The 20698-nt window shown below is 37.8% G+C and overlaps 4 protein-coding genes across 42 annotated transcripts in view; 2 read left to right on the forward strand and 2 right to left on the reverse strand.

The window, feature by feature from the left end:
- Positions 1–20698, reverse strand: part of LOC114136418 (NACHT, LRR and PYD domains-containing protein 3-like) — a 476176-nt gene that overhangs the window by 416831 nt on the left and 38647 nt on the right. The gene's annotated exons all lie outside the window — the stretch shown is intronic.
- Positions 992–6898, forward strand: LOC114136468 (MICOS complex subunit MIC26). 2 transcript variants are annotated; one of them, XM_028004483.1, is made up of 9 exons: positions 992–1111; positions 1449–1559; positions 1717–1839; positions 2698–2730; positions 3224–3275; positions 4091–4186; positions 4270–4361; positions 5830–5919; positions 6081–6898. In XM_028004483.1, the coding sequence occupies exons 1-9, from the start codon at positions 1088–1090 to the stop codon at positions 6126–6128; spliced, it is 669 nt and encodes a 222-aa protein (XP_027860284.1). In that variant the 5' UTR covers positions 992–1087; the 3' UTR covers positions 6129–6898. The 2 variants fall into 2 exon arrangements, with proteins under 2 accessions (XP_027860284.1, XP_027860283.1); XM_028004482.1 differs by having other exon boundaries at positions 993–1111; positions 3221–3275.
- LOC114136474 (diamine acetyltransferase 1-like) lies at positions 8375–11847 on the reverse strand. The gene is made up of 6 exons (XM_028004489.1): positions 11584–11847; positions 10301–10352; positions 10138–10218; positions 9061–9162; positions 8936–8976; positions 8375–8798 (listed from the first exon to the last, which is right to left on the reverse strand). Exons 1-6 carry the CDS (start codon positions 11644–11646, stop codon positions 8622–8624), a joined length of 516 nt encoding a protein of 171 aa, XP_027860290.1. The 5' UTR covers positions 11647–11847; the 3' UTR covers positions 8375–8621.
- LOC114136448 (acyl-coenzyme A thioesterase 9, mitochondrial) lies at positions 13510–20572 on the forward strand. Of its 4 annotated transcripts, none has more exons than XM_028004448.1 (16): positions 13510–13650; positions 14164–14254; positions 15060–15086; positions 15411–15456; positions 16234–16404; positions 16474–16511; positions 16583–16666; positions 16744–16847; positions 17408–17481; positions 18033–18100; positions 18179–18290; positions 18380–18470; positions 18748–18833; positions 18906–18993; positions 20010–20160; positions 20239–20572. In XM_028004448.1, the coding sequence occupies exons 1-16, from the start codon at positions 13633–13635 to the stop codon at positions 20292–20294; spliced, it is 1305 nt and encodes a 434-aa protein (XP_027860249.1). In that variant the 5' UTR covers positions 13510–13632; the 3' UTR covers positions 20295–20572. The 4 variants fall into 4 exon arrangements, with proteins under 4 accessions (XP_027860249.1, XP_027860248.1, XP_027860251.1 ...); XM_028004447.1 differs by having other exon boundaries at positions 13510–13646; positions 14160–14254; XM_028004450.1 differs by lacking the exon at positions 15060–15086.

Genomic DNA, 20698 nt, shown 5'->3' on the forward strand with positions numbered 1-20698 from the left:
TTAATGAAAAATATTTTATTTTATTTATCTAAATATTTTATTTTAATAGAAAAAGAAAATAACTTTTTAAAAATAAAATAAATATTTGGTTAAAAATATTTTTTAATGTATTTTTCATTTTGTCTTTTTTAAATATGTAACATTTTATATTAAAAAATAAAATATATAATTTACGAAATATATAAAATAGTATATTATTAAATTTTTTTAAAAATGTTTGAATAATTTTAATTCTTGTGTGAAATAAAAACTAGATATTCTCCAGATATAAACTACAGATTAAAAACTTTGAAACAAATTAACTTGATTTGTTCCTTCAATTCTTGGTTTGTTTACGTTTCTGTCATGGAGGAACATGTAAAATGGAGGCTGTAAATACTGAAACCTACTGCTGTTATGTCCAAGAAGGATCCAGGAATTTAATTTATTGTAGGGACAAAATGTTTTAGGGTGAAAGGTCAGAAATTTGCCTTTCAGAATGGCATGAAAAAAAAATCAGATTTGGATCACATTTTCCTGCTGTATAAATTGCAGTTAGTGTCTTAAGTCAGAGGTTTTTTCAGAGCTGTTGTAACACTGACTGCTACAGGAGATCCTTCCTGCTTACAGCCGTCAGCATTTACAGCACATCTTTGAATAAATCTGGATATGAGTTACATCAAGAATTACTTTTATTTTTATTTATAAATTATTTTTAACAGAATAAATTTTGAAAATAACAAACGTAAATCAAATCAAAGTTTTTAAAGGGCCAGCAGGTGATGGCAGAATTAGATTTTTTTTCTGTTTCAAAGGAATAAAATGATGAATTTTCCATTAGTGTTGATTTACTGAATCATTTTTGGGGTTCAGTTTGATTTTTAAAAAGATGCCAGATTAGTTTCAGTAGATTTTCAATTTAAAATGAAAAAATGTTAATAAATACAACTAAGAACTCATTAAGCATTTTATTTACAGTTCACAGTAAACTAATTTAACACATAAATGAGAAAAAGCCTTGTTTTCTCAGTCGATTCTAGTTTCCATCAACGCGCATGCGCAGAGTTCTCCTCCTGCGGCTTGCCGTAGTAAAGCGAATGTCATCTGAATGAGAATGACTTCTCTCAGACTGGTAACTATGCTCAACATTATTCTACATGTTTTCCAGCTGTAATCCGTATCAATAATCTGTATTTCGCAGTTTTGTATTGTTATTTGCGGGTTTAATGAAGCTATGCGTAGGTTTTGTCCGTGTCGGTCTTTAGCATGTTGCTAGCTACTTTCGCTAACTCTTCGGTCCAAACAGGCCAATATAAAAAAACGAGCGTTTGACATTTTAACTTCTCTCTTATTCTCGTCGTTGTGTTTTATGTTTGAATGGTTTTATGTATTTTTTCTTAAATAAAAACTGTTTGGGTTGCTCGGACTCATCTCTGCGTGTTGCTGTCGTGCCGCTGTTTTTCCGCCAGGCGTCGCTGTTCGCCGCGGCTCCCGGGTTAACGGCCCTGATGAGCGGCTCGGTTCTGGCTGCCAACGAGGGGAAGAAGAAGAACTCCCAGGCCGCTCTGAGCATCGACGAGGTGACGTCATCAGCAACTGGGTTTGGGTTGTTTTGAGTTTTTTTCAACTCAGATTTGTTCTACAAACACTAAACAACTAGATAGTTGTTTAAATCAGACATTAGTTACCAAGGAAACCATAAATCTAAACATAGTCTGTTTTTGTTGGTTGCTCCAGTTGCCGTCTCTGTACACCAGACCCGAGTCGACGGCGGCGCCGCTGGAGCAGGAGGCGGGCCAGCTGGAGCAGAGCGTGGCGTCGATGAGGAAATGGGCCACGCCGTACACCGACAGCTGTCAGGTGGGTGAGGCACGGTGGTGGCAGCAGCATGCTGTGGGGAGGTTGTTCTTGAGAAGCGACACGCTAGCAGAAGGGAAGGTAGAAACAGCCGTGGTTTTCCTTCCACTAAACCTTTATTCACGGCTTTCTGTGCATCACCTAAAATCCGAATGAAACAGAAATTTGTGTTTGATTATTTGGTTACTGAGAATTCATCATCCATTTTAATTAAGGCTGTTTTGGTTGTTTGTATATTTAAAATGTTTTCCAGTTTCAGTGACAAATGTTTTTTTGGCTTTGAGTGGGAATATTTGCATTAATATAATATTATTATTATATTTATATTATTGTATTAGTTGAACAGTTTTTCAAAAGTAACAGCATTACCGTTTTTTGGGGGGGGGGGTTTACCCCTCCAGGGTCTTTTTGTGACTCTAGTGTCCCTTATATGACAGCAGGCTGACAGGAAACAGGGAAGGAGAGGGGGGAAGACATGGGGCAAATGTCGTCGGGTCCGGGAGTCGAACCCGCGACGGCCGCATCGAGGACTAAAGGCCTCGCGCTAACCGCTACGCCACCACGGCACGCCCAACAGCATTACCATTTATTGCAGTAATTTCTGGAACAATTTATCGTCCAGAATAATTAGTTTTGGTGACAGGCCTTCAATAAACGTTTGATTTTGATTCATTCAGGTCTCCTGCAGGAAGCAGTTCATTTTCTGATTTATTTCTGTTTCTGTTCATCTGAATGTCGTCATAAACCCAGATTAACTCGGCTGTTATTTTCCCATCATGCAGTTTCACTTCCTGTTGTATTAGTTTAATAATTAGCCTTTAATACAGAATTTAACAAGTTTTTATTGTTTTGTTTTTGCAGCAAAATGTCCAGCTGGAAGTGGAGAAAGCTGAGGTAAAATCAGACTAATCACTAATTCATTTAACACTTAGACAGAAGAAAATATTCGTTTATTTAAATGTTTTAGTGATATTTTTGTAAATATATATAGACTGGTAACGTCTTCAGTGTAACTCACTTTTATAACATAATTAACCAATAATTAATTGTTTAGATGAGAACAGAAGCAGAGATGTGAAAAACTATTTTCCTCTTTACAAATTTTTACTGGTTTTGCTTCTTTTTTTCCTTAAATACTTTTGATTATCATTAAATAATTTTTTTATTTAATGACATCAAGAAGTTGACATAACAGTTTGATGGTTAATTTTTTCAGTGAATCAGTTTTTCTCTGTTTTAACAACTTGTGTTTGATGGACGGTTAGTTTTTAACTGTTTATGTGAATTATTATTAGAGTTAATTCTGATGTTATAATGTAAATTTATAAAAGAATAAATGTGTTGTTAAAATCAAATAAATTTTGTCTTGGTGTTTGTATCCCAGCAGGTGTACAGAACGGCGGAGCCGACAGTGAACGCATCGTTATCGACCGTCAGAGGTGAGCAGAACAAGATGGCTGCCACAAACTGACGCTGCAGAATATTTCTGTTTATTTCTGACATATTTATAAACAGCTGACAGAGCGGCTTATTAACGTTAAAAAGATATTTAAAAAATAAGATATTTGTGCAGAAACTTTATCATGAAGCAAAGTTTTATTTAGAAGAAACAAGTTTAACTTTTTCCACTTTGTTTTGAACTGAAATGGTGATAAAAAAATATAAAAACATAAAGAATTTAATAAAAATGTCATTATTACCTTTTAAAATAAATAAAATGATGAATATTCCATTAGTGTTAATTTACAGATTAATATTTGGGATTCAGGTTGATTAAAAGATTTAAAAGTAAAATAATAATCCAGAAAAAAGAGAATAAAATACAAAAATAAATAAAATTTATAAATAAACTTTAAATCAAACAAAACAAAAGAATTTGATGCATATTCAAACCAATAATTAATAAACATAAACAAAATATACATGAAATCTTAATAAAAAAAATTGTGACAAAATAAATACAACAAAATAATATGAACTAAGATAAGAATTAAAAGATTAAAACTGTATTCAGAAATGCAAAATAAATGTAAAAAGACAAATAAATAATAAAAAAAGAAAAACTCAAATTAATAATAGTAGAAATTTAATTTTAAAAATATGTGAAATCTTTATATTTCTTTTATAACATGAACCTTTAAGCTCTGCTTCGGCCCGGTTGTTGTTGGTTCTGGTACTGAAAAGCTCCTCAGTTCTGTCATGTTCCTGGTTCTGGTTCTGATTGTGATCCTGGTTCTGGTTCTGGTTCCCTCAGAAACGTACCGGTTCCTCAGCGACCCGCCTCCGGACCTCTACCCCAGCGCCGCCGCCATCGGTTTCTCCGGCTTCCTGGGACTCTACCTGGCCAGAGGTACCGTCTGTGTTCCGGACATCAGACCGGACCGTGTCGGGTCGAACTGGACCGGGTGGGTCTGACATGTTTTGCTCCTCCAGGCTCCAGGCTGAAGCGGTTGGCGTTTCCTGCGGGCCTCATGGCGCTCAGCGCCTCCATGTTTTACCCCCAGCAGGCCGCCGGGCTGGCCAAGGTGAGCATGCCGACCCAGAACTGGTTCTGGTTCTGGTTCAGATTTGCTTTCAGGTTTTAGATAATTTGTTTTGCCTCCTCTGACTTTGGGTTTTTCTGAAGGCTAAAGAACTGGGCCGGGTTCTGGTTCTGACCCATTTAAGCCAGTTGGACCCTCTGGTATTAAACCGGGTTTGGGTCATGTCTGGGTTGGATGTTAATTGGTCTGTCAGCTTGGTTCTGGATGGTTCTGACTGGTTTTGGACCATTTGGTCTGGTTTGTGTTTTTTAAAGGATTTGGATTTTTCCAGTTTGTTGGTCGCCATGACGTTTTTATTGATTATTTATTAATATTTGTATCTGATACATTCAGGTTACTTTCAGACATTCTTCCATATTTTTTCCATCTGTTAATTTGGACCAGTTCTTGTTCTGATGTTGCATTCTGGGATCATTTCAGCCTGAACAAAGATGGCGTCCATTTGACCTTTAAACCTCATTTTGACATCAAATTATTTCTAAACTTTTTCTTTAATTTCTGCATCTCTTTACTAAACTCCAGGAGATTCACTGGTTCCCAGTTTCATGACCTTCCTGCTGGATTTTTAATGGCAGATAAAAATATTTTCTCTGATGATGACCTCAGGAAGCAGCCGCCCGGTTCTGTTTCTCTTCATGTTATTGAACTTTTAATAGCTGATTTATTTCCTGGCTTCGGTTTAATTTGGGTGAAAACTTTCCAGGCCGTCTGGATTCGTTTCCTCCAGAAACAGTTTGTGTTTCCTGGAGGAAACTGGGGCTGTGAATAAAGTTTCCACTGCGGGTCGGTGTGTTTTGGTCCCAGAGTTTCCTTTTAGCTGGGTGTGAGAAACACGCCGACCCGTCTGGACCGGAGCCTCAACAGAACCTGGAAATGATGCAGGAATCTCTGACCGACTGGAAGAAAACCAGAAAAATCCCAGATGGTTTGATTTGATATTCTGAGCGTTTCTACGCTGATGATGTGAAACTTTATTCAGGTAAATTCAAATTATTAGTTTTCTTTGACTTAAATGAACAAACAACCAGCGGCGCTAAACAAACAAATCCATGAAAAAATAACATTCAGACTGTTTAGGAAGTTTTTTCACATTTTCCTCGTGACACATGATGATACCACCATGGTGGAATTTAGCTCTTTAGCATTAGCTTCCACTAAATACCATGGTGGAATTTAGCTCTTTAGCATTACCAGAATTAATGTTTATTATTAGTGCTTCAGGTTTAGTGCAGCTAAGATTTTAGCTAGCAGTGCCCACCACTGTTTATCATTAATATTATTATTTTCTTTTTCTATTTCTCCCCATTAGTCCTTTCAATGTGACCATTTCAGTTCTTGTAGGGAAAAAGTTTGGTCACAAATGATGGACATTTTTTTCTGGATTATTTATTATCATAGCTAAATTACTTGATTCTGAATTTTATTGTCATTTATTTTCCATTTTCACCAGTTGAGTCGAGACCAGGTGCTGACCTGGACTCGGCAGGGCCGCGTTACCATGGAAACTCTGTGGAAAGATCCCCCGTTTAGCAAGAAAAAGGTCAGTCTGGGAAAAGTAGCATGATCGTAACTTCTGTTGCCTCTGCCTAACCTCACTCTGACATGTTTCACTGTTAATCCTTTAGTTTCAGAATAGTTTTACATGTGAAAAAAGATTTTTCCGGTTTAATGATAATAAATATTGAGCTGTTTGTGTTTGAGGCGGTGAAACCCGGGAAGTCAGAAGAAGCAGAGAGCAGAAACAGCTGATCAGCTGCAGGTCGCAGGAACCCGATCACACGAACCAAACCGGCGCTCTGAAGGACGCCGGCCTTTTCCAGGAAGTAGTTTCTGTCACTGTGGTTGAAATTTGCTTCTTGGAAACGGTTCTTCCTCCTCTGCTCTTCATCGTTATCTCTCTCCTGTGGTCTGAGCAACACGGCGTCCGTAAACCTCCGGCGCCGCCGCGACTTCAGCCCGACGCTAACATCAACTCTCAGTTCCCTGGAGCGTCTGCTCTTCCTGATAACTGGGAATCATCTGCAGCTCTTTGCTTCCTCACTGGTTCTGTCCAAACCAAACAACTTCTCTGTTTTTCTGCAGCACCTCACTGCCGTCTCACTCCTGTTGTTTTACTAAACATTTACGGCTAAATACATTTATATTATGAATCAAAAAATAAGTGTGAGTGTGTGTGTGTGGTTGTGTGTCCTGTCTGTCTCTGTGTTGCCCGGCGACAGACTGGCGACCTGTCCAGGTGACCCCGCCTCTCGCCTGGAACGTAGCTGGAGAGGCAGCAGCTCCTCCTGACCCCATTAGGGACCAGGTGTTAGAAAATGGATGGATGAAATGAAATCATTAGAAAACGAGTTATATGTGCAGCCCAACGTTAGTTGATTAAAATACTTATCATGATGCTTTCTGCGCGTTTATCCACCGTAAATGTTATTAAATAGATGTTTAAGCATGGCTACATGTTCTCAATAAATGTCATTAAATATGTTATTTAATGATAATAAAACATATTTTGTGATTTTGAACAAGTTTTCTGATCTTTTCAGTTTTTGTAAACCTTTTAGAATCTGTCCAGTGAACCCAGTTTTCAGGTTCTGTTCAGTTCCATCACCTGGACGTTTGTTTGGGTTTCAGCGTTCAACTAAAGTGAGTACAGAATCCTTGTAAGGTGCAAATACCTACAACATTTATAATTATCGTGTTTAAATTTCCTTTGTTTTGTATTTATTGACAACATTTGAATAGTTACTTCATTTTAAACTTGTTTTTAGTAGTTTGGTCATTTTAAACATGTTTTAGATGCCCTTCACTAAATGAAAGGAGGATTACATCACAATTACAGCATGTCAGTAAAAATAAATATTAGGACATAACTAGCACCAGCCCAGTTAAACAAACTGATGCTAATGTTAGCATCTTCATATCGGCTAACAACAATTTAGCCGATATGAAACGATGTAATTTTTTTTTCCTATTCAGTTATTTAATTTAACGTTTAATCATTTGGATTTTAATTATTACCCTAAACATGGATCATATTTTGTAACATTTCTTGCTAAGCTAATTGTAAAGTGTTAGCAAGTTTAGCTACTCTTCACTTGTGCTTTTTATATTGAATATATGTTGAAGTTTTAGATCTGCAATGTTTTAAAAGTATATTAGCTTGTTGAGCTAAACCATAAATTAGCAGTTTATAGTAGCATTTTATAATCAGACTTTAGGTCGTATTTAGATTTTAAAGGCAACTTGAACCCGTTATTGTTGCACTACTGCCATCTGGTGGATTCTAATATTTATTCCTCAAATCCTCCTAGAGCCCAGTATTTAAAAAAACAAAACTAAATATCTTCTCTTTTCATTCATTACTGTTTAACTGAGCAACCATGTTCTCAAATTTCAATTCCCTATTAAAACCTATTTCCATATTCAATAATGTGATTATTTCCTACAGCTAATAAAAACATGTTCCATCGTTTCTAGTTTCACACCAATTACATAAACCAGTAAGATGTTTCCCCATCTTAAGAAGAGCGCCATTCAAAAATACTGACCGGTTCTTATTCTATTTTTAATTTTCTCCTTCCTCCTCTTTATCCCCCTGATCCTTACTGGCTTCTTCTTCTTTTTTATGGTGGTTGGCAAACAGGTTTTAGATGCATTACCTTCACCTTGCAGATTGGAGTTTGGATCAGAATCTCCCCAAAACACCAGTTTTTATACTAATAATACTAAAACCTTCATCCCCAGATGATCTGAACTGTTTCCTTATATCTAATTTACTTTTATTCCTATCTAACTTTCTAATTAGCACCTTTCTTTCATGAACATACTTATTACATTCTAAAAATATGTTTTACTGTTTCTAATTTTTCACAATAATTAGAACCTGTATTTTCTTTATTAATTATTTTAAGAGTATTATTTGTCTAAATCTTATTCTGGATATAAATTCTTCTTTTTTAACTTTTGTGGGTTTTTCCAGGGTGACTAAAGAGACTTTGTTGAGTCATCACTGCTCGTTTATTGATTCTAAACTAAGAAGTACAGAAATGCTGGTTAATATTAAACAGAATAACATATTTGTAGACCAAATAAAGTAAAGTACACTCAGAATCACAACGTTGATAAATTTCCCTATTTAGAAGCTGAACTTGTAAGAACGAGCTCTGGTTTGAGCGGAGAGCAAAGCCGAGCCGACGGGACGGTTCGCGGTCTCGGGTTTCCTCCTCCTCGGTTGCGGTTCTGCGGTCACTCCTCGGCCGGAGTCGCCATCTTGACCAGGCTGTCCTTGTCGAACCTGAAGAGCCTCCAGCCCTCCTCCTGGGACAGATCCTCGGCGCCGCGCCGCTTGTAGAACTGGACCGACGGCTCGTTGTTCTCCGCCACCACGAACATCATGCCGGTGCAGCGAGTCTTCATGGCCAGCTGGACGGCATGATTAAAAAAAACATTTTAATTACCTCCACTGGCTCCCATGTGTAAAATATTTATCATCAGTGACATTTTGGGAACAATCTGGAGGCTGATTAAAGAAACTAGAAGCTGGTTTCATGTTTCCTTACGTCACTGAGGTGCCGCAGGATTCCAGAACCGATACCGAGTCCTGAACGGAAAGAGAAGAAGTTTAAAATGTTTTATTTGGGGAAGCAGAGGAACAGAAACTGATTCTCCTCGGCGGTTTTCTTACCTCTGCACTTGTCCATCACATAAAACTCCTCCAGGTACAGCTGCTTGCCCACCCAGGGGTCATAGGTGAAGTAGTACATGGCAAAGCCCACCACGCTCGGCTCTGCAGAGAAAAGGGCCGTTTAGTTTTTGTGAGGGTGTCCAAAGTGTGGCCTGGGGGCTGTTTGTGGCCCTCCGTGATTTTTTTAAGGCCCCTGACCACAATAATAAAAAAAAAGCACAAACTTTGTTTTCCAGCTCAAGATTTTGTGTCTACAATAAGAAAATAATCTGAGAGAAATCTTCACTTTATCAACCTTTTATTTCATGATTTAATGTAAAATCAGAAAAACATCCAATAATATTTTTTTCACTCAACAGCAGATTTTGGTGCATCCAGTCGGTAAACTGCTGAATAAAAGCATGACGTTTTCAGAGAAACAGCGATCCACTTCCTGCTTGTCTTACAGAAAATAAACACGCAAGAAAAATCTAAACAGTCGGATTCAGTCAACATTTCGGACGTGTTGGCAGGTTTTATTAAAAAATTGCTTTTTGTTTGTAGTTTGAGGGGAAAACGCTTTTTATAATTAAAATACAAAAATATATCTGTATTTGTGGCCCTCATCTTTTTCCACTCTATGTTTTTGGTTCCCATGACAACGGTTTGGTTTAGATTAGATCTGTTGACGATAGAAAAACACGGCTTTATTTCTGTATTTTAGATGAGTTTTCCACACCACCCGTCCCCTGATGAGCGGTCATACGCTCGCTGTGCAGGTGGAAATGTTTTTCTATCTCATTCTGAGGTGGTTGACCTTTGACCCTTTTCTCCTGTGTTTTATGTGGAAACATCCCGCCTCTCATTTCATTTTTTTGCTGTTACTGCTGAGTTTTTAATGCAGATTGTTTCACGTCCCAGGCTGAACACCTGCAGCCCTGCTCTGCTCTGCTCTCTGGCAGCCATAACTACCGGACGTAAACAGGAAGCAGAGCTGCTGACGCCTGACGGATGAACCCAAGTGGTGGGTAACTGGAACAGCTCATCAAGAACATAAAACCAGTATAGTGTGACTGGTTTCTCTCCACTGGTTCGTACCGTCGCTGCTGTTCTCTCCTGGAGTTTCAGCAATGATGCAGTGGTAAAACGGTGTTTCACCAAACCCATCCTCAAGGAGATCTGGAAGGAAGAAACGTTTTAATCAAACCATGAAGAAGAGCAGCGGTGAAACATCCAGACTAAACGAGAAGGAGACTCTCACCCTTTTCCGTCAGCGTGACCTGGCTCTCCATCTCTTCATATTTTGCAAGTTCCTGAAATGACAGGACAGTTTTAGTTGGGCAATATTAGCACTGAATGCTAATGCAGAGTGACTGGTAGCAGCGTTTCACAATCAGGTTTAAACCACCAGAGATTAGATTTGTCACACTGACTCAATGATTGTTACTAGAAGCATTTTAGTTAAACTGGTTTCTTTGTTTACAGTAAATCTTTGAGGGAGTTCTCACACTTCTAGTCAGACAGACTCTGATTGGGGAACAAAGCTACAACATTTGTTGCATTTCCAGCTGCTGAAAATGAGTCATACCAACCAAACAGTTGAAAAACATGTACTCCTGCTGGCCTGTGGGGGCGCTGCACCAAGAACCACTGAAGGAAACGACCAAAAAAACCTCTGAAGACACTTCTTCACAAAATGTTAACAGAAAATGAAGTGGCGTCATATTTTAGCATTTGGAGAATTCCTCTTTAATCTTTGGTAAAAAATCACGAGTCATTTCTCCTGCTAGCACTAGCCTAGCATGTTTGTTTTAGTTGCATTTACCCAGAATGCCCTGCGCTGCAGTCCACCGTCTGTTTTTGGTTTGTTTGCCGTTCACATACACATTCCAACCGAACCAGAGTTCATTATTTTACATTTCATCACAAATATTATAACCTTACATTTATTTTTTATTTCTGCAATGTTTTTAAACACACTAAAATCTCATTCTTTGATATCGTTTAACCACATTAAAACAAGTTTTATGTTTTATTTTCCTACATTTATCAACAGTACTTTTATCTCTCTTTATCCTTTGTGGTTTCTGGTGTGTTACTACATCTATTGAATTTACTTTCTGGATTTCTCACCACACAACTGCAGTTCCACAGCTCACATCCTCTATAATCACATCTAGTAAGTTTATTAATGTCCATATGTCTGTCTGCACCTTTAAAACTCCTCAGAGCTCGTTATGTTCCGCTGTTTTATTTAAAACGTAGTGAAATTAAATTGTAAAGTTCTCATATTTTGCAGACATGGCTGTGATATGAAGTCGGATTTGTTATTTATGTCAGGTCAGCAGTTAACAGCTGGGACTCAGGGTCAGCCTGGTAAGAACATAAGCTCGGCGACAGACAGAATTACCATATTTGGAGAACCGGAAGTCAGAACTGTTATGAGTCTCGGGGACCTGACCTCATTCTACGTCATCCTCCACCAACCGACGTCAGTTTTATTTTTCACCTTCAAAAACATTCAAACGTCTGTTTATCTCCTACCTTCACCAGTCGTAATATATCGGACACGTCTTTGGGCTCGGCTTTTCGTAATTTATACTCCATTTTCTTCTTTTACTCTTTTTTCCTTTCGTTAGAAGACCTCTGTATGTGAAGTGGAAGATCAGGTGTTTCTTCATTCGCTTCGCAGTGGCTTTTCCCCCACAGTCAGCCTCTGGTCAGGACCTGTTCGTCGGCGTAAGCTCATCCAGCTCTCGGTGGCCCCTCACTGGGTCGCTGTCGGTCAACTGCTCTTCCTTTGTTTACGCTGGGTACTTTATACTCGGCTCGCGCTCGACTCCTATTGGTCAGCTGACAAGCTTGTAAGATTTCTGACGAATCAGCGACCACCTCTCTGGCTTTAGAGTTCTGTTCGTCCAATCAGCATAAAAAGGGGCTGAACATTGGATTTTTGTTTTGATTCTTTAACAAAAAAAAAACTTTAAACATGATTTATTTTTCAATTAAAACATTAAAAATAAGTTTAAAGCGTATCTACATCGAATTATTCAAATTTATTTACTACAAAAATGAATACATATCTTGAAAACTATGTTTTTAGTGTCTCCAAATGTTATTAAACTGTAATGAAGTGGCCCTCTGGTAAGAAGAGAACATTTCCATCCCTCCCATAAGGGTAACCATGAGGGTTGGACTGTAACTATACACCCAGGTCACACAGCAAGGGTTTTGATAATTAATGAATACAATAGACGGTTAGAAGTTAAAATGTAACCAGATGTTGGTGTTTTCTGTAACTCTTTTGATAGTATCTTTCACTGATTGTTACTCTAAATCTTTTTGAATCAGTTGAAACTCTTGAAGGTCACAAAAACAACTGGTGGATCAAACCAATATGAGCTGATTACGATAGATCTGAACTGGATCCCTTCTAAAGGCCTTTTTTGATATTTGTTCCCAAATAAGAGAAGATCCCAGTACCGAGTCAGAATATTATAAAAATAACTAACATACTAAAAGTATGAAAAGTTTGTTTCATACTTTTAATACTTACTTTTCACACCTGCTTAAAGGTTATTATTTTAATAAGGTCCTTTTAATCCGACAAATGAGACTCATCAGGACACATATTCTAATTTATTGAATATAATTGATACTGAAATCATTTAAAGTTCAGAAACCTGTTTAGTTCACAATGAGTTTCCTCTGTTATTTACAACTATGTTATTTAGATGGAATATGCATATTGTTATATAAAACAACAGACTGTGTAGTCAGGGCAAGTTAAAAATGGCAGTTTATTTTTCGATTCAAATTAATATGTAACTGTTCAAACAGCTGCAGGAATATTAGTTGAAATGGTAAACTCTCTGCAGGTTGTATGTAAACACAGTGATTTTGTTGGGGGCAGTGATGATTCTAGAGTCCATCAGGTGCTGAAGGGGAAGGATCTATGATCATGTGACTGATAATGTGCATTTAATGTGTCACTGAAGGAGCTCTGAGCTCAGCAGCAGCTTCATGGGTGAAATCAAGACAATGTCCATCAGTGTTTTAGCTACTGTAGCCACAGTAACAGTTATTTAAAATAGTAAAACTATCTGCTTGATTATTGGAATGAAATGCCATATTTTATATTATCATATTTTTCACGAGTCACTTATTTTCTAAAGTTATTTTTTATATTTAAAATGACTTTCTAATAAAAAATAATATTTCAAGATGGGTTAATCCAGGATGATAGAGTGAATCACTAAAGATAATAGTTGTAAAAGCATAAAAATAGAAAATACTGAACGTTACAGCAATAATGCAGATAAATAGACGAAGTAAAACGTGAGTTATTTTGCTACAGGTGCCTGGCAGACTGTACTCAGGGCATACAAACCCATCGCTGCGCAGCGGCGCGTCGTGCGTCAGTTCAAAGCGAACGTGATGACGTATGAACCTGGAAGCAGATGAGTTTTTTTGTCCAGTGTTCGGCATCGCAGCGTCCTCCAGAGAAAGTCTGTAATTTCTGTCCTGTTTCGGTTCTTTTCGTCGCTCAGTCCGGACCCAGAAAGCGGTTCCGCTGTGAGCTCAGACTCCATCATGCTCTCACCGAGGTTGGTGCCGATTTAAAACCTTTTTTTAACGCTTCCGCTGCGGATTTCTAACCACTTCACAGGGCTGGCTGACTCTCTGGGCTGATTACAGCGTAACAAGCTGGATGTAGAGCAGATTATTTATCTAATTTCTGGGTTTAATGATGAGATATTTCTGTAAAGAAGAAGTCAGTAAACTCTGGGCGGAGGTTTTCATTAAGAGGGCGTGTCTCTGTCTCTCCATACCGACACCAGAACCGGGACCAGCAGTTCAAACAAACACAATACAGACAATTTATTCTGCTTTCAGAGACTTTCAGCCCATAAAATAACTTTTTACTCACATTTTTCTGTTCACCCCCTGCTGGTATCTGCGGAGTTTTACTTTTTTAAACTTCAATGAAACAAATTTAACTCCATTAAATACAAAATGTAGTTTTGAAATGGTGGTAAAATGATTTAAGAGTAAATCTACCCAGGACAGCCTGTATGTGTGAGTTATAGTTTAATTTATTATTTGTCCTGTTTCTCCAGGCTCCTGGCTCTCAGGGCTGCTGCCTCCCTGACCTGCAGGTCGCTCTGCTCGGCTGCGGCCTCCAGACCAGGCCAGGCTCCCGACATGGCCGAGGGTGAGACTGCAAACACAGATCCTTCCTAAAGATCATATTTTCCAAAGAATCGGTGAAATTGTTGCTTTTTAAACCATAAACAGTAAAAGTTATCGCTGCTCTGCTGTTTTTATGCTTCAGAGATGATTTTAAATCGATAAAATTGTACATTTGTTGATCATCATTGATGGCAAATTATCAAAGTTTCACATAAATAAAACAATTTCAAAACAATTATGAGCGATTTCAATAAAACTGCACTTTTAATTACATGAAGTAAATAGACAAAAACTATATACATTTTTAAATGCGTGATATAATTAAGCGACTAATAACAAAATAAATGTTGAAATAATTTGGTTAAATTATATTTTATGTGAGAAATTTTCACATTTCTGTATTTAAAAAAAAATCCATATTTGCTTTGCTTCATAATTTATTTATTATTAAATTCATTCTATCGTTTGATTGGTTAAGCTTCACACAGACTCAATAAAGACCAATCAGCTCCTCTTTAGAAGGATAAGCCCCGCCCACTGAATTTAATGTTAAACCTGAATATAAATTAATGATTTATTTAAGGTTTTAAGTATTATTAATGTTGATAAGAATATAATGAATCATAATAATATAATGAACACCATTATAATAATATAACCTAATAATGAGTAAATATTGAATTATTGTATATGTATTTCTAGTTTTGTTCTACAGATCAAACTAATTCTCTAAAACATTTCCCTCCGTCCTCCAGAGACGAAGTAAAAATGAATTTTAGTTGTTTTTAGATGTTTAATGAGTTTTTATCTTGTTTCCTTTTCTGCAGGAAATCCACTTTTACACGTTTCAAATGGTAAATTTAAACCAGTCCCAACTACCTGAACCTCCTGAGTTTAATTCAGGTCACTTTCATTTTACTCTTAATTCCTCCTGCTTGTGTTTTTTTTCATTTTTCTGAAACTCGTCTGATTTCAGGGCTGCTTTTTAACCACGGCGTCTCTTTAAATCCCTCTTCTTCTTTCTGCATTTTAACCTGTTTTTCTCCTTCCTGTCTGTAGTTTTTAGTTTCTTGTTGTCTGGCTGGTTTAGTGGAGAAACGGTGAAACCTTCTGCGTCCTTCACTCCTCTTCATCTTCGCTCTGGGAAACATAAATCTGACCGTTTTCTCTTGTTTCAGTGCGGAACAGGCTGAGGGAAATAGTTGGAGCTTCAACAAACTGGAGGTAAATAATTTCATTATTTTAGAGATCCAGTTTAACTGGTCGACACTGAAATCTGGTAATTTTGATTTATTTTTCTTAAAAACACTTTAAGAACTAAGAAGTAGAAAGATTTCTCAGATTTTGTGAGTCAATAAAAGTTACGTGTTGCTGTTGTATGCTTTTATGGAAAATATATGATATTCTTTTGTTGTTGTTGTTGTTTATTAGACAGGAAAAGATACTCAAGATGTAGAAAAAGTTAAAATTACATTTTATTAACATAATTTCAATGTTCTGATAAATTTGCCTGGAATCTTATTTTTTATAAACATTAATGTTTAACTTTGATCAAAAACAATTGAAATCACAGTTTAATATGTAAATGTTATTTATCTCTTTATTTAATATTTTAAATATAATTAAATATTATATACCTTATATAAATAATCCAACTACATAAGAGCTAGACAAGAAAAAATAACAATAATTAGAATAATTTTCATCATCTGTTAAAAGTTAAATTATTTTTATTAAAACAATCAGATTTTTTTCTATAAACATTTCAAGTTACTTAAAGTTTAATTGCTGTTAATGACCTTGTTTCCTTATCGACTGAAGATAAAATTTAGCTGTTTTTCATCCTTTTTTTCATTGCCATGGCTACCTTAACAAGTAACTTACCAAAATAAAAGCATGTGGTTTCAGTAAACGAAGGTCTCAGTTTGTCTTTTCATTTGGATTTCTTAAAATAAAGAATGAAATGTTGGGCCTCTGTCTTCTGTTTCTCTGTCGTCATAGCGACCACCAGCAGGCCATGGCGGAGCGCGTGTCCCTGGCGTCCATGTTGGCCAGGTCTCAGAGCCAGCTTCCCGCCAAGCGGATGAAGGACAGCTTCCTGGAGGTTCACCTTCCTCTGGGGTCGGAGCCGGCGCTGCGGGAAAAGTACCTGACCAACCACAACACCGTCAGGTAACACATCGCCAGCCCCCACTTCCTGCTGTTCCTCCTCTGACCTCTGACCTCTGTGTCTCTGATCAGGTTTGGGAGGATCCTGGAGGACCTGGACAGCCTGGCAGGTAAAAATAAACAATAATAATAAATATTAAATATTTTGATCAGAGACACTGAAACGTTTCCTCCTCCTCAGTCCTCATTTCTTACTCTCACACCTACAACCCGGCTCTGAAGCGTTCGCCGCTCTCCATCGTCACGGCGCTGGTGGATAAGATCGGTACGAGTCGGCGGTACCGCCCGAGTCGCTGCAGGTTCTGTTGGGTCGGGTTCTGACGTTTGGTTTCCATGTTGCAGACATGAGGCAGCACGTCATCTACCCCGACTGCGACATCAAGTTCACGGGTCAGGTGACCTGGGTCGGGAGGTCGTCCATCGAGGCCAAGATGCACATGTCACAGGTGACCGACCCGGTTCTGGTTCTGATCCGGTACTCTGGGCTTCTTCTTTAAAATTTTGACTGCTTTTCTGGAATCTGACTCTGAGTCACACAGAGGCATATTAGAGCCACGGTAGAGGAAGAAAGCAGTACCGTAAGTTTGCACCAAAAAACCTCAGAAATTGTCTGGAAAATTGAAAAGTCAAAAAATTAGCAGAAAAAAATCTGAATATTGAGATTAATCTCAAAAATTTTTCAGGAAACTTATGGAAATTTCTGAGTTTGAAAAGTTTAAAATTTTTCAAAGTTTCTTTCTAGAATGTGTCCAAAAATTTTTCTTTTTCTTTCTAGAATATTTGCAACTTTTTCAAATGTTGTTCTTGTAGACAAGTTCTGAGATCCGTGTCATAATTATGGATTTTGTTTCTCTTGCAAATTTTGACTTATCCAACTGAGTTTTTGGTGGAAATTTCCTCCTTTTTATCTACGGTGGCTCTAATACTGTGTGGTAGAATCCTGAAGGAAAAGAATGAAGGTTTTATGGTTGTTAGAAAGTGTAAGACGTTGTTTCTCCTCCTGCAGTACCGGGACGGAGCGTACGCCCCGGTCCTGGACGCTACGTTTGTCATGGTGGCCCGAGATCCGGGCAACAAGAGGTACTGACCCGAAAACTGTTAAAAATAAAACTCACAAGTGTCAAATTCCTACAACTTATAGCATAATTAGCATCATTACTTAGCTTGGCCTTTGCTTTCTTATGCAATTTGATTTTTATGTCACTTCTCTGCTCCATCTGGGATTTCTCCCATTGAACTCAATTCCTCTGGTTCAATTCCAACCAATCAGCAAACAAAATGAGACGGAATCAGAATGACGTTGATTTCTGGTGGGTAGTGCAGATCATCATGGGCTCATGTAAACTCTTAAATATCTACAATTAAAATTAAATACATTTATCTTGTAATTTTTTTAATATCAGGAAATGTTTGAGTCACAGGCTGACATTTTCACATTTTCATTACGTTCTGTGACTTCTTGCAAATTTTCAAACCAAAAAACGTCCAGTTTTTTTTCTTACAATGTTTCTGAAAATAATCTTAAAATTTCAGAGTTTTTTTTCCAGCAAACAAAATTTTCTGCTTCTTAAAACAAAAGTATAAATCTTCCTCTAACGCAGCTGATTGGTTCTTCTGTTTCCTGTTTCCAGAGCGGCGTTCGTGAATCCGCTGGCGCCTGAAGGTCTAGAGGAAGAGAAACTCCTGCAGGAAGGAGAAGGTGAGAATCCTTCAGGTGAACTCCTGACCTGCTGGACAAACTCTCACCCCGTTCTCTTTTTCTTCTTCTTCTGTCCAGCTAATAAATCCCGTCGTGTCGAGCTGAGCACAGCGTCGCTGCTGAAAGTCGCTCCCACAAACGAAGAGCAGAAAATCATCCACGATCTGTTCCTCAACACCCTTGATGCAAAGTACGACCAGAAGTTTTTCTCCTGACTTTATTTTGAACGTTTTGTGTTTATTTTATTTGCTCTTCATGCTGCTTTATGTCCGGTTTCAGCACAGTTAGTTTCCGCAGCAGAGTTTTGCCTCCCAACTCCGTCTGGATGGAAGACGCTAAGCTGAAAGGCCTGGAGATCTGCCACCCTCAGGTGAGACACAACACATGCTCAATGGGTGGGAAAAAGTCTCCATCTTAAGAGGTTTATTTTAAAAAAATAATTATTTTAATATGAATTGTGTCAGTAGACCGCAAAAAATTAGTCCAGGGGCCACAAATGGCTCCTGTCCCCCACTTTGAACACCCTTTGATTGAGAGAACAGAAATAATCCTGAGTTAAAGCATGAAATGTTTAGTCTGGATTAGCTTGTGGTCTTCTAACCTCCAGCTGTTTGCGGGGTGAATGTTTGTGTTTTGGTTCCGAGCAGCAGAGGAACATCTTCAACAGGATCTTCGGAGGTTTTCTCATGAGGAAAGCCTACGAGTTGGGCTGGGCCAACGCCTGCTCCTTCGGGTGAGAGATCCACTAAAATCAGAGCAGAGAAAGAGCGAGTTCAGACCTGACGCTCTGCTCTCTGTGCTGCAGAGGATGTCGGCCCAGTCTGGTGGCCGTGGATGATATTCTGTTCCAGAAACCCGTCGAGATCGGATCGTTGCTGATGCTCTCATCGCAGGTCAGACGCACGACGCTAAAGAGTTTTACAGCTGAGGATCCAGATCTAATCCTGGATTCCTACCTGTTAAAAACATAACGAGGTTGTTGATTAAATCTGCATTTAATGAGATTCATTAATTTTAACAACAAGAAAAGCATGAAAATAAGAACTTATTGCAAAAACACAAAATATTACCAAGTATTTTTCTTTGTTTAGTTTCTAACGTAAATATCTTAGTTCACTTGAAATAAGATAAAAACTAAGTTACAAGTAACGTTTCATCAAGATGTAGGAGTTTGTTTTAAGTCAATAATTCCTTAAATATTAGTTCAACTGGCAGATTATTTAATTTATATAAAGATATTTTCCCACAATCTACCAGTGAAACCAGAACTTTTTCAACAATATTAAGGAACTATTGACCTAAAGAAAATCTCCTACATCTTGATGAAATGTTATTGTAAGTTTTTCAGCACTAGAAACAAAATAAAACTACTTTAGGATTTAGTGGTTTTCAGTGCAGAACCTCCAACTGTCTTTCACCAAAAGCAACATAAAAAGCTACATTATGTTTTATAAACTCATGTTTGTCGTTGTTGCCGTTAATTCGGGTTATAAAAGTCGGGGGCTTGTCTGGGATTTAAACACATTTAAAGTATAATTGTATGTTTATTGCAAATTTTCCACAAATATGGTAAAAACCGTTGGGTATGTGTTGTTAACTCCTGCCTGCAGGTGGCAGTGTTTCCTGCCTCAGCCTGGCTTGATGTGAAGTTAAAGTTTGTGGTTGATATGATTAGCAACAGAAATTGAGCTATTTAAGTTCTTCAAAGAATAGAAATGTGTGTAAAAAATTTTTTCCAATGTTCTTCTCCTATTTGCAGATTTTGGAAGAGATTTGAGGGGAAAATATTGGAAATATTTCCAAAGTAGCACCACTTAAATCTGTGATTTCATTGCAGAAAGTCACTAAATCAATCAGGAAATCTTCATAAATGAGTCGTCATTATTTTGTTTTTGTTCCTGTGTTTCAGGTCTGTTACACCCAGGGGAAGTACATCCAGGTCAGAGTTCACAGCGAGGTGTTTGACCCACTGACCCGGCAGCACAGCACCACCAACATCTTCCACTACACCTTCGCTTCGGACCGCGACGTTCCCAGCGTCATTCCCCAGACATACGGAGGTGAGCCGGTTCTGGTTCTGGTTCTGGTTTTACCGGCCGCTTCGCCGCGGATCTGACTGGAGTTTGTTTGTTTTCCAGAGTCGATGCTCTACCTGGACGGGAAAAGACACTTTAACCAAACCCTGGAGTCCTGATGGATCAGAAACGAGCCGCAGCAACAAACCACAGGAAGCTTTCATGTCAAACAACGAATGAAATTAAAATACTTCATGCCAAAGTTTTACAAACGTTTAAGCTTTTTGTTAGTATTTTTTTAGCGTCTCACCTATAGAAAAATAACTATCATGAATCATCTACATGCTGTTACATTTATTATGCTATACTAACACGTTTACGCACAAATCGCTTTACTTTGTTTCTGCATGTGTTGGCACAAGATTTAATGCCAAGAATAAATTTATATTTAGCTCAATTACAGTCGTTCCTGTTTTTAATTTCATCTTAACAACCTGTTTCTTTCCTTTAGATTTTTAAAATCACATTATTGTGGCATTTCTGCAAAATTAAAACTAAGCTATCATTTTGTTTTATTTTTCAT

The sequence above is a fragment of the Xiphophorus couchianus genome, chromosome 21 (genome assembly GCF_001444195.1).
Source record: "Xiphophorus couchianus chromosome 21, X_couchianus-1.0, whole genome shotgun sequence".
Lineage (NCBI taxonomy): Eukaryota > Metazoa > Chordata > Actinopteri > Cyprinodontiformes > Poeciliidae > Xiphophorus > Xiphophorus couchianus.